Source organism: Electrona antarctica (genome assembly GCF_951216825.1).
Source record: "Electrona antarctica genome assembly, chromosome: 17".
Taxonomy (NCBI): Eukaryota; Metazoa; Chordata; class Actinopteri; order Myctophiformes; family Myctophidae; genus Electrona; species Electrona antarctica.
The window spans coordinates 8,126,086-8,138,990 of NC_136798.1; the positions used below are offsets into that span (position 1 = coordinate 8,126,086).

Below are 12,905 nucleotides of genomic sequence, written 5' to 3' on the forward strand. Positions count from 1 at the left end.
TGAATGGTGCAACCACTCCCTTACCGAGCTATGTGTGTGGCTGGCTGGCTGCCTGGCTGGGTGTCTGGCTGGGTGGGTATGAGCACGAAAATAGCATGGTGGTTTTTCACCACCTGTGCGCAACCTAACACACACACAAACACACACGCACATATTAACTGTATATACAGTATGATGATTTCGGGTGTGCCAGTACAGTACAGTGACAGTACAGTAGAGGGACCCCCACATGGTAACTCTGTAATTTCTCTACCGTGTCTGACGTGGGGCGGCTCGCCAAAACCGTGCCGGCACCATGGCTGTGGTCTTGTGGGTCTGGAACTTCCGGGGACCCCCCGGGGACCCCCACACGGAGTTGCACCACTGACTTCACACGGGTGTGATAAGTGTAGTAGCTTATTTGGGCTTGTTTCTAAAGTGTAGTTGATTATTGCAGAAACTATGTTTTGCACCCTGTCCGTCCGTCTGTCCGTCCGTCCGTCCGTCCGTTTGTGGACAGCTAATCTCCGGCATCGTTGACCTGATCAACGTGAAACTGTGCACACACTCCCTGGATGCCAGAGCAGAACCTCTGCCTTCTAAAGCCTGATTGCCGTGAAAGGCCTAGGAAGAAATTGCACCATTTTCACATCATTAGCCTATATTATAGCCTACCTGACCTGGTTCAGTGGAGCACATTTTGTAGTTTTTCCATAGCTTCATTAAGATTGGTGAAATTTGATTGTTTGCAGCCGTGCCAATCATGCAAATCTGTTAATACAAACTCAAAGCAAATTAATGATGATAAAAATAATTAACCACAACTGATAGCTAAAGAAAATCTTGAGTCTGAAATACTCAGTTAAAGTTACCATGACACGGAGTCAAAGAGAATACAGTAGAGAGTTCAATAAATTGTCATTCTGAGATATACAGAGTAAAGCAACAGCTTACATACACAGGGATTTATGTCACTCCCCTCAATGTAAGTGAATGTTCATTGTTTGCCCTTTATTCTATTATTAAACTAGCAGGTTGTTGCTCAATTGCATGTTTCTGTCATTATATTAACAGGGTAATTATGCTGGCCTTTTGTTTTTGCTAAATCTATATATAGAAAAACGTCATAATTCATTTATTTCATGAATGCAACAGTCATGTAAATTATTATGGATATAAAAATAATATTAAAGACAACATTTAAAGTTTCACAATTTAGAGTCAGCTGAATGTCTAAGATGTAATGCAAACCTTCCCACCTCATTAACCAACACTAGTTGTCCCTGTAATGACTGAGGAATACAGACCCTGTTGAAACAACAGGTTGGTCTGAGGAGTTCTGCCTTCACAGGTTTGTTTAGGCTTTAGTGGCCTGGACACAACCCTTAATCCTCCAGCAGACACACCTACACAGGTCAGTATAAAAGCTAAGGACTCAGAAGACTCATTCACCAAGCTCCCAGCATCCCGTCTCCACAGACTCTCCAGCGCCATCAGGGACCAAGAAAGACCCCTGAAGGACCCAGAAGATGAAGATCTTTTTCAGCCTCCTGCTACTGCTGGGCCTCTCCCAGGCCCATCCCATTCTGGAAGAAAGAAGTGAATCTGGAGTCCAGGCAGACATCAGCACCATCATTCTGACTTCCAACAACGGCTCCAGGCAGTTCCTTGTGGAGGGAGACATGGTCGCTCCCAGAACCAGAAACGCCATGTACTGTTTCTATTACAACTGCCTGTGGGACAAAGACTTTGATGGCTCGGTGACGATCCCCTACACGGTGAGCAGCGACTTCAACAAATGGGACAGGAAGAAGCTTGAAAGAGCCATGCAGACCTTCACCGACAGCACCTGTGTCCGCTTTGAGCCACGTCAGTACGAGCAAGACTACATCAGCTTTGAGAACAGTGATGGATGCTGGTCTAGTCTAGGCAGAGTAGGAGGCAAGCAAGTGATCTCTATCAACCGTAGGGGCTGCCTGCACCACGGCGTCATCCAGCACGAGATCAACCATGCCCTGGGCTTCCAGCACGAGCAGACCAGGAGCGACCGTGACGACTACGTCCTCATCAACTGGGACAACATCCACAACGACATGCAATACAACTTCTACAAGCAGAACACCAACAACCTGGACACCCCCTATGACTACTCCTCCGTCATGCACTACGGTAAAACGGCCTTCTCTATCCAGTACGGCAAAGACAGCATCACCCCCATCCCAAACGCCAACGTGCAGATCGGCCAGAGACAGGGCATGTCTGATATCGACATCCTGAGGATTAACAAGCTGTACGAATGCAAAGACTTCCTTGAGCAAAGGAAAATCGTGAAACAGGAAAACCTGGTCAAGGAAAAAGAAGAAAAGGCTGAATCAAATTCCATCTCCAGATTGTTTGATTTGTCTCTCTGATCACATTTTCTGATACTGTACACTGTGTCTGATACTGTCTGATACTGTACTTACATTGAAACAAATCAACTGCAATGTGAGCTGACCTCTCTTCTACCTCGTATAGCTTTCTCTCAACAAGTTACAATTTTAATAAAGTTTGTAATTGTGTCATATATTCGTATTCCAACTCTGAATATTGTTCATTTGATTTCAGTTAAGTTTAATTTATAAAAGCAATTATACCAATATAATAATATGTACCCATATAGATAAATTATAACAGGTTTTACATATTTAAAATATGCAAAACTGCAGGGTATACTCTCTACTCTCTGTATTCAACCCCATCTCTAAAGCATGACATATAGTTGTAGGTACAGTATATTCCGAAAATAACAGATCTACAGATCACAATCCATCAGATCACATTTTGTACTTAAGTTAAAGTACCAATACTGCAATATAGAAGTACTTAGTTACAAGTAAAAGTCCGGAATTCAAAAATGAGTAAGGTACAAAAGTATTGACATCAAACTATACTTAAAGTAGCAAAAGTACTCATTACTCATTATGCAGAATGTCCCGTTTCAATTAAGTTTTCAAATATATAAAAAATATTTTGAAAATAGCAGATCTACAAGCTCACAATGTGTTGCATTGTGACGTATTTTGAGCTTGTATGTCAGTTTGTTTACTGTTGAGTGAGAAAGCAATGTTGCATTTTAGGCAAAAAGAGCTGGAGATACAGGCAGACTTCTACTTTTTATAACCATCAACATAGGTCTATTCAACAGTAACTAAATATCACAGCACATTTTAGATATTTCACTAAAAAGGAACTTGTAACTCATCTAAATTGACAATAGTTAAAGTACAGATTACACCTAACACCTAATAAACAATACCTTAGGAATCAGAGCTATATATCTGTGTGTTTTGTCTGTGTTTATGGGCAGATTCACACTGAGTCTGTTTGATTCAAACTGTTCCCAAATACAATTGCCTGGTCCCCGCTGGCCATGATTCACATTGGCCTTGATTCTTCCGCACCCGAGTATGCTTCATTCAACTGTAGGCTATTCAATGCTTTCATATCATATTGCATCGATCCGTATCCGAGGACACTTCAATGGGTCCCGAGCCTACCTCGGTCCTGGGAATGGTTGGGTGACCCGCTCCGGGGAACGGTACGCAGCATTCACACTACTACAACATCTGACAAGTGGTCCCGAGTGAGCACCCGGGACCATGGTTTGAATCTGCCCTTAAATGCTCCTTTAATCTCATAGACTTTAATTGACCAAATGACACACACCTGTTGCCCCAGCACACCTGCACAGTGTTGGCCCAGTGTTGCCATGTCTGCTCATTATAAGCGACTTTGGGCAGTTTTTCTGTTTTTTCTTTTTTTTCTCTCCTGTAAAGTCACTTGAATGGTGCAACCACTCCCTTACCGAGCTATGTGTGTGGCTGGCTGGCTGCCTGGCTGGGTGTCTGGCTGGGTGGGTATGAGCACGAAAATAGCATGGTGGTTTTTCACCACCTGTGCGCAACCTAACACACACACAAACACACACGCACATATTAACTGTATATACAGTATGATGATTTCGGGTGTGCCAGTACAGTACAGTGACAGTACAGTAGAGGGACCCCCACATGGTAACTCTGTAATTTCTCTACCGTGTCTGACGTGGGGCGGCTCGCCAAAACCGTGCCGGCACCATGGCTGTGGTCTTGTGGGTCTGGAACTTCCGGGGACCCCCCGGGGACCCCCACACGGAGTTGCACCACTGACTTCACACGGGTGTGATAAGTGTAGTAGCTTATTTGGGCTTGTTTCTAAAGTGTAGTTGATTATTGCAGAAACTATGTTTTGCACCCTGTCCGTCCGTCTGTCCGTCCGTCCGTCCGTCCGTTTGTGGACAGCTAATCTCCGGCATCGTTGACCTGATCAACGTGAAACTGTGCACACACTCCCTGGATGCCAGAGCAGAACCTCTGCCTTCTAAAGCCTGATTGCCGTGAAAGGCCTAGGAAGAAATTGCACCATTTTCACATCATTAGCCTATATTATAGCCTACCTGACCTGGTTCAGTGGAGCACATTTTGTAGTTTTTCCATAGCTTCATTAAGATTGGTGAAATTTGATTGTTTGCAGCCGTGCCAATCATGCAAATCTGTTAATACAAACTCAAAGCAAATTAATGATGATAAAAATAATTAACCACAACTGATAGCTAAAGAAAATCTTGAGTCTGAAATACTCAGTTAAAGTTACCATGACACGGAGTCAAAGAGAATACAGTAGAGAGTTCAATAAATTGTCATTCTGAGATATACAGAGTAAAGCAACAGCTTACATACACAGGGATTTATGTCACTCCCCTCAATGTAAGTGAATGTTCATTGTTTGCCCTTTATTCTATTATTAAACTAGCAGGTTGTTGCTCAATTGCATGTTTCTGTCATTATATTAACAGGGTAATTATGCTGGCCTTTTGTTTTTGCTAAATCTATATATAGAAAAACGTCATAATTCATTTATTTCATGAATGCAACAGTCATGTAAATTATTATGGATATAAAAATAATATTAAAGACAACATTTAAAGTTTCACAATTTAGAGTCAGCTGAATGTCTAAGATGTAATGCAAACCTTCCCACCTCATTAACCAACACTAGTTGTCCCTGTAATGACTGAGGAATACAGACCCTGTTGAAACAACAGGTTGGTCTGAGGAGTTCTGCCTTCACAGGTTTGTTTAGGCTTTAGTGGCCTGGACACAACCCTTAATCCTCCAGCAGACACACCTACACAGGTCAGTATAAAAGCTAAGGACTCAGAAGACTCATTCACCAATCTCCCAGCATCCCGTCTCCACAGACTCTCCAGCGCCATCAGGGACCAAGAAAGACCCCTGAAGGACCCAGAAGATGAAGATCTTTTTCAGCCTCCTGCTACTGCTGGGCCTCTCCCAGGCCCATCCCATTCTGGAAGAAAGAAGTGAATCTGGAGTCCAGGCAGACATCAGCACCATCATTCTGACTTCCAACAACGGCTCCAGGCAGTTCCTTGTGGAGGGAGACATGGTCGCTCCCAGAACCAGAAACGCCATGTACTGTTTCTATTACAACTGCCTGTGGGACAAAGACTTTGATGGCTCGGTGACGATCCCCTACACGGTGAGCAGCGACTTCAACAAATGGGACAGGAAGAAGCTTGAAAGAGCCATGCAGACCTTCACCGACAGCACCTGTGTCCGCTTTGAGCCACGTCAGTACGAGCAAGACTACATCAGCTTTGAGAACAGTGATGGATGCTGGTCTAGTCTAGGCAGAGTAGGAGGCAAGCAAGTGATCTCTATCAACCGTAGGGGCTGCCTGCACCACGGCGTCATCCAGCACGAGATCAACCATGCCCTGGGCTTCCAGCACGAGCAGACCAGGAGCGACCGTGACGACTACGTCCTCATCAACTGGGACAACATCCACAACGACATGCAATACAACTTCTACAAGCAGAACACCAACAACCTGGACACCCCCTATGACTACTCCTCCGTCATGCACTACGGTAAAACGGCCTTCTCTATCCAGTACGGCAAAGACAGCATCACCCCCATCCCAAACGCCAACGTGCAGATCGGCCAGAGACAGGGCATGTCTGATATCGACATCCTGAGGATTAACAAGCTGTACGAATGCAAAGACTTCCTTGAGCAAAGGAAAATCGTGAAACAGGAAAACCTGGTCAAGGAAAAAGAAGAAAAGGCTGAATCAAATTCCATCTCCAGATTGTTTGATTTGTCTCTCTGATCACATTTTCTGATACTGTACACTGTGTCTGATACTGTCTGATACTGTACTTACATTGAAACAAATCAACTGCAATGTGAGCTGACCTCTCTTCTACCTCGTATAGCTTTCTCTCAACAAGTTACAATTTTAATAAAGTTTGTAATTGTGTCATATATTCGTATTCCAACTCTGAATATTGTTCATTTGATTTCAGTTAAGTTTAATTTATAAAAGCAATTATACCAATATAATAATATGTACCCATATAGATAAATTATAACAGGTTTTACATATTTAAAATATGCAAAACTGCAGGGTATACTCTCTACTCTCTGTATTCAACCCCATCTCTAAAGCATGACATATAGTTGTAGGTACAGTATATTCCGAAAATAACAGATCTACAGATCACAATCCATCAGATCACATTTTGTACTTAAGTTAAAGTACCAATACTGCAATATAGAAGTACTTAGTTACAAGTAAAAGTCCGGAATTCAAAAATGAGTAAGGTACAAAAGTACTGACATCAAACTATACTTAAAGTAGCAAAAGTACTCATTACTCATTATGCAGAATGTCCCGTTTCAATTAAGTTTTCAAATATATAAAAAATATTTTGAAAATAGCAGATCTACAAGCTCACAATGTGTTGCATTGTGACGTATTTTGAGCTTGTATGTCAGTTTGTTTACTGTTGAGTGAGAAAGCAATGTTGCATTTTAGGCAAAAAGAGCTGGAGATACAGGCAGACTTCTACTTTTTATAACCATCAACATAGGTCTATTCAACAGTAACTAAATATCACAGCACATTTTAGATATTTCACTAAAAAGGAACTTGTAACTCATCTAAATTGACAATAGTTAAAGTACAGATTACACCTAACACCTAATAAACAATACCTTAGGAATCAGAGCTATATATCTGTGTGTTTTGTCTGTGTTTATGGGCAGATTCACACTGAGTCTGTTTGATTCAAACTGTTCCCAAATACAATTGCCTGGTCCCCGCTGGCCATGATTCACATTGGCCTTGATTCTTCCGCACCCGAGTATGCTTCATTCAACTGTAGGCTATTCAATGCTTTCATATCATATTGCATCGATCCGTATCCGAGGACACTTCAATGGGTCCCGAGCCTACCTCGGTCCTGGGAATGGTTGGGTGACCCGCTCCGGGGAACGGTACGCAGCATTCACACTACTACAACATCTGACAAGTGGTCCCGAGTGAGCACCCGGGACCATGGTTTGAATCTGCCCTTAAATGCTCCTTTAATCTCATAGACTTTAATTGACCAAATGACACACACCTGTTGCCCCAGCACACCTGCACAGTGTTGGCCCAGTGTTGCCATGTCTGCTCATTATAAGCGACTTTGGGCAGTTTTTCTGTTTTTTCTTTTTTTTCTCTCCTGTAAAGTCACTTGAATGGTGCAACCACTCCCTTACCGAGCTATGTGTGTGGCTGGCTGGCTGCCTGGCTGGGTGTCTGGCTGGGTGGGTATGAGCACGAAAATAGCATGGTGGTTTTTCACCACCTGTGCGCAACCTAACACACACACAAACACACACGCACATATTAACTGTATATACAGTATGATGATTTCGGGTGTGCCAGTACAGTACAGTGACAGTACAGTAGAGGGACCCCCACATGGTAACTCTGTAATTTCTCTACCGTGTCTGACGTGGGGCGGCTCGCCAAAACCGTGCCGGCACCATGGCTGTGGTCTTGTGGGTCTGGAACTTCCGGGGACCCCCCGGGGACCCCCACACGGAGTTGCACCACTGACTTCACACGGGTGTGATAAGTGTAGTAGCTTATTTGGGCTTGTTTCTAAAGTGTAGTTGATTATTGCAGAAACTATGTTTTGCACCCTGTCCGTCCGTCTGTCCGTCCGTCCGTCCGTCCGTTTGTGGACAGCTAATCTCCGGCATCGTTGACCTGATCAACGTGAAACTGTGCACACACTCCCTGGATGCCAGAGCAGAACCTCTGCCTTCTAAAGCCTGATTGCCGTGAAAGGCCTAGGAAGAAATTGCACCATTTTCACATCATTAGCCTATATTATAGCCTACCTGACCTGGTTCAGTGGAGCACATTTTGTAGTTTTTCCATAGCTTCATTAAGATTGGTGAAATTTGATTGTTTGCAGCCGTGCCAATCATGCAAATCTGTTAATACAAACTCAAAGCAAATTAATGATGATAAAAATAATTAACCACAACTGATAGCTAAAGAAAATCTTGAGTCTGAAATACTCAGTTAAAGTTACCATGACACGGAGTCAAAGAGAATACAGTAGAGAGTTCAATAAATTGTCATTCTGAGATATACAGAGTAAAGCAACAGCTTACATACACAGGGATTTATGTCACTCCCCTCAATGTAAGTGAATGTTCATTGTTTGCCCTTTATTCTATTATTAAACTAGCAGGTTGTTGCTCAATTGCATGTTTCTGTCATTATATTAACAGGGTAATTATGCTGGCCTTTTGTTTTTGCTAAATCTATATATAGAAAAACGTCATAATTCATTTATTTCATGAATGCAACAGTCATGTAAATTATTATGGATATAAAAATAATATTAAAGACAACATTTAAAGTTTCACAATTTAGAGTCAGCTGAATGTCTAAGATGTAATGCAAACCTTCCCACCTCATTAACCAACACTAGTTGTCCCTGTAATGACTGAGGAATACAGACCCTGTTGAAACAACAGGTTGGTCTGAGGAGTTCTGCCTTCACAGGTTTGTTTAGGCTTTAGTGGCCTGGACACAACCCTTAATCCTCCAGCAGACACACCTACACAGGTCAGTATAAAAGCTAAGGACTCAGAAGACTCATTCACCAAGCTCCCAGCATCCCGTCTCCACAGACTCTCCAGCGCCATCAGGGACCAAGAAAGACCCCTGAAGGACCCAGAAGATGAAGATCTTTTTCAGCCTCCTGCTACTGCTGGGCCTCTCCCAGGCCCATCCCATTCTGGAAGAAAGAAGTGAATCTGGAGTCCAGGCAGACATCAGCACCATCATTCTGACTTCCAACAACGGCTCCAGGCAGTTCCTTGTGGAGGGAGACATGGTCGCTCCCAGAACCAGAAACGCCATGTACTGTTTCTATTACAACTGCCTGTGGGACAAAGACTTTGATGGCTCGGTGACGATCCCCTACACGGTGAGCAGCGACTTCAACAAATGGGACAGGAAGAAGCTTGAAAGAGCCATGCAGACCTTCACCGACAGCACCTGTGTCCGCTTTGAGCCACGTCAGTACGAGCAAGACTACATCAGCTTTGAGAACAGTGATGGATGCTGGTCTAGTCTAGGCAGAGTAGGAGGCAAGCAAGTGATCTCTATCAACCGTAGGGGCTGCCTGCACCACGGCGTCATCCAGCACGAGATCAACCATGCCCTGGGCTTCCAGCACGAGCAGACCAGGAGCGACCGTGACGACTACGTCCTCATCAACTGGGACAACATCCACAACGACATGCAATACAACTTCTACAAGCAGAACACCAACAACCTGGACACCCCCTATGACTACTCCTCCGTCATGCACTACGGTAAAACGGCCTTCTCTATCCAGTACGGCAAAGACAGCATCACCCCCATCCCAAACGCCAACGTGCAGATCGGCCAGAGACAGGGCATGTCTGATATCGACATCCTGAGGATTAACAAGCTGTACGAATGCAAAGACTTCCTTGAGCAAAGGAAAATCGTGAAACAGGAAAACCTGGTCAAGGAAAAAGAAGAAAAGGCTGAATCAAATTCCATCTCCAGATTGTTTGATTTGTCTCTCTGATCACATTTTCTAATACTGTACACTGTGTCTGATACTGTCTGATACTGTACTTACATTGAAACAAATCAACTGCAATGTGAGCTGACCTCTCTTCTACCTCGTATAGCTTTCTCTCAACAAGTTACAATTTTAATAAAGTTTGTAATTGTGTCATATATTCGTATTCCAACTCTGAATATTGTTCATTTGATTTCAGTTAAGTTTAATTTATAAAAGCAATTATACCAATATAATAATATGTACCCATATAGATAAATTATAACAGGTTTTACATATTTAAAATATGCAAAACTGCAGGGTATACTCTCTACTCTCTGTATTCAACCCCATCTCTAAAGCATGACATATAGTTGTAGGTACAGTATATTCCGAAAATAACAGATCTACAGATCACAATCCATCAGATCACATTTTGTACTTAAGTTAAAGTACCAATACTGCAATATAGAAGTACTTAGTTACAAGTAAAAGTCCGGAATTCAAAAATGAGTAAGGTACAAAAGTATTGACATCAAACTATACTTAAAGTAGCAAAAGTACTCATTACTCATTATGCAGAATGTCCCGTTTCAATTAAGTTTTCAAATATATAAAAAATATTTTGAAAATAGCAGATCTACAAGCTCACAATGTGTTGCATTGTGACGTATTTTGAGCTTGTATGTCAGTTTGTTTACTGTTGAGTGAGAAAGCAATGTTGCATTTTAGGCAAAAAGAGCTGGAGATACAGGCAGACTTCTACTTTTTATAACCATCAACATAGGTCTATTCAACAGTAACTAAATATCACAGCACATTTTAGATATTTCACTAAAAAGGAACTTGTAACTCATCTAAATTGACAATAGTTAAAGTACAGATTACACCTAACACCTAATAAACAATACCTTAGGAATCAGAGCTATATATCTGTGTGTTTTGTCTGTGTTTATGGGCAGATTCACACTGAGTCTGTTTGATTCAAACTGTTCCCAAATACAATTGCCTGGTCCCCGCTGGCCATGATTCACATTGGCCTTGATTCTTCCGCACCCGAGTATGCTTCATTCAACTGTAGGCTATTCAATGCTTTCATATCATATTGCATCGATCCGTATCCGAGGACACTTCAATGGGTCCCGAGCCTACCTCGGTCCTGGGAATGGTTGGGTGACCCGCTCCGGGGAACGGTACGCAGCATTCACACTACTACAACATCTGACAAGTGGTCCCGAGTGAGCACCCGGGACCATGGTTTGAATCTGCCCTTAAATGCTCCTTTAATCTCATAGACTTTAATTGACCAAATGACACACACCTGTTGCCCCAGCACACCTGCACAGTGTTGGCCCAGTGTTGCCATGTCTGCTCATTATAAGCGACTTTGGGCAGTTTTTCTGTTTTTTCTTTTTTTTCTCTCCTGTAAAGTCACTTGAATGGTGCAACCACTCCCTTACCGAGCTATGTGTGTGGCTGGCTGGCTGCCTGGCTGGGTGTCTGGCTGGGTGGGTATGAGCACGAAAATAGCATGGTGGTTTTTCACCACCTGTGCGCAACCTAACACACACACAAACACACACGCACATATTAACTGTATATACAGTATGATGATTTCGGGTGTGCCAGTACAGTACAGTGACAGTACAGTAGAGGGACCCCCACATGGTAACTCTGTAATTTCTCTACCGTGTCTGACGTGGGGCGGCTCGCCAAAACCGTGCCGGCACCATGGCTGTGGTCTTGTGGGTCTGGAACTTCCGGGGACCCCCCGGGGACCCCCACACGGAGTTGCACCACTGACTTCACACGGGTGTGATAAGTGTAGTAGCTTATTTGGGCTTGTTTCTAAAGTGTAGTTGATTATTGCAGAAACTATGTTTTGCACCCTGTCCGTCCGTCTGTCCGTCCGTCCGTCCGTCCGTTTGTGGACAGCTAATCTCCGGCATCGTTGACCTGATCAACGTGAAACTGTGCACACACTCCCTGGATGCCAGAGCAGAACCTCTGCCTTCTAAAGCCTGATTGCCGTGAAAGGCCTAGGAAGAAATTGCACCATTTTCACATCATTAGCCTATATTATAGCCTACCTGACCTGGTTCAGTGGAGCACATTTTGTAGTTTTTCCATAGCTTCATTAAGATTGGTGAAATTTGATTGTTTGCAGCCGTGCCAATCATGCAAATCTGTTAATACAAACTCAAAGCAAATTAATGATGATAAAAATAATTAACCACAACTGATAGCTAAAGAAAATCTTGAGTCTGAAATACTCAGTTAAAGTTACCATGACACGGAGTCAAAGAGAATACAGTAGAGAGTTCAATAAATTGTCATTCTGAGATATACAGAGTAAAGCAACAGCTTACATACACAGGGATTTATGTCACTCCCCTCAATGTAAGTGAATGTTCATTGTTTGCCCTTTATTCTATTATTAAACTAGCAGGTTGTTGCTCAATTGCATGTTTCTGTCATTATATTAACAGGGTAATTATGCTGGCCTTTTGTTTTTGCTAAATCTATATATAGAAAAACGTCATAATTCATTTATTTCATGAATGCAACAGTCATGTAAATTATTATGGATATAAAAATAATATTAAAGACAACATTTAAAGTTTCACAATTTAGAGTCAGCTGAATGTCTAAGATGTAATGCAAACCTTCCCACCTCATTAACCAACACTAGTTGTCCCTGTAATGACTGAGGAATACAGACCCTGTTGAAACAACAGGTTGGTCTGAGGAGTTCTGCCTTCACAGGTTTGTTTAGGCTTTAGTGGCCTGGACACAACCCTTAATCCTCCAGCAGACACACCTACACAGGTCAGTATAAAAGCTAAGGACTCAGAAGACTCATTCACCAATCTCCCAGCATCCCGTCTCCACAGACTCTCCAGCGCCATCAGGGACCAAGAAAGACCCCTGAAGG

At 42.9% G+C, this 12,905-nt stretch overlaps 3 protein-coding genes across 3 annotated transcripts; all 3 read left to right on the top strand.

Moving 5' to 3' along the window:
- Positions 1–1,508: 1,508 nt before the first annotated feature.
- Positions 1,509–5,298, top strand: LOC306940625 (hatching enzyme 1.2-like; the record flags this gene model as incomplete). Its single annotated transcript, XM_079525724.1, has 2 exons — positions 1,509–2,324; positions 5,245–5,298. 2 exons carry the CDS (start codon positions 1,509–1,511, stop codon positions 5,296–5,298), a joined length of 870 nt encoding a protein of 289 aa, XP_079381850.1.
- A 12-nt stretch (positions 5,299–5,310) lies between these two features.
- LOC306940626 (hatching enzyme 1.2-like) lies at positions 5,311–9,100 on the top strand (the record flags this gene model as incomplete). Its single annotated transcript, XM_079525725.1, has 2 exons — positions 5,311–6,079; positions 9,063–9,100. 2 exons carry the CDS (start codon positions 5,311–5,313, stop codon positions 9,098–9,100), a joined length of 807 nt encoding a protein of 268 aa, XP_079381851.1.
- Positions 9,101–9,112: 12 nt separating this feature from the next.
- Positions 9,113–12,902, top strand: LOC306940627 (hatching enzyme 1.2-like; the record flags this gene model as incomplete). The annotated part of the gene is made up of 2 exons (XM_079525726.1): positions 9,113–9,928; positions 12,849–12,902. 2 exons carry the CDS (start codon positions 9,113–9,115, stop codon positions 12,900–12,902), a joined length of 870 nt encoding a protein of 289 aa, XP_079381852.1.
- Positions 12,903–12,905: the final 3 nt, after the last annotated feature.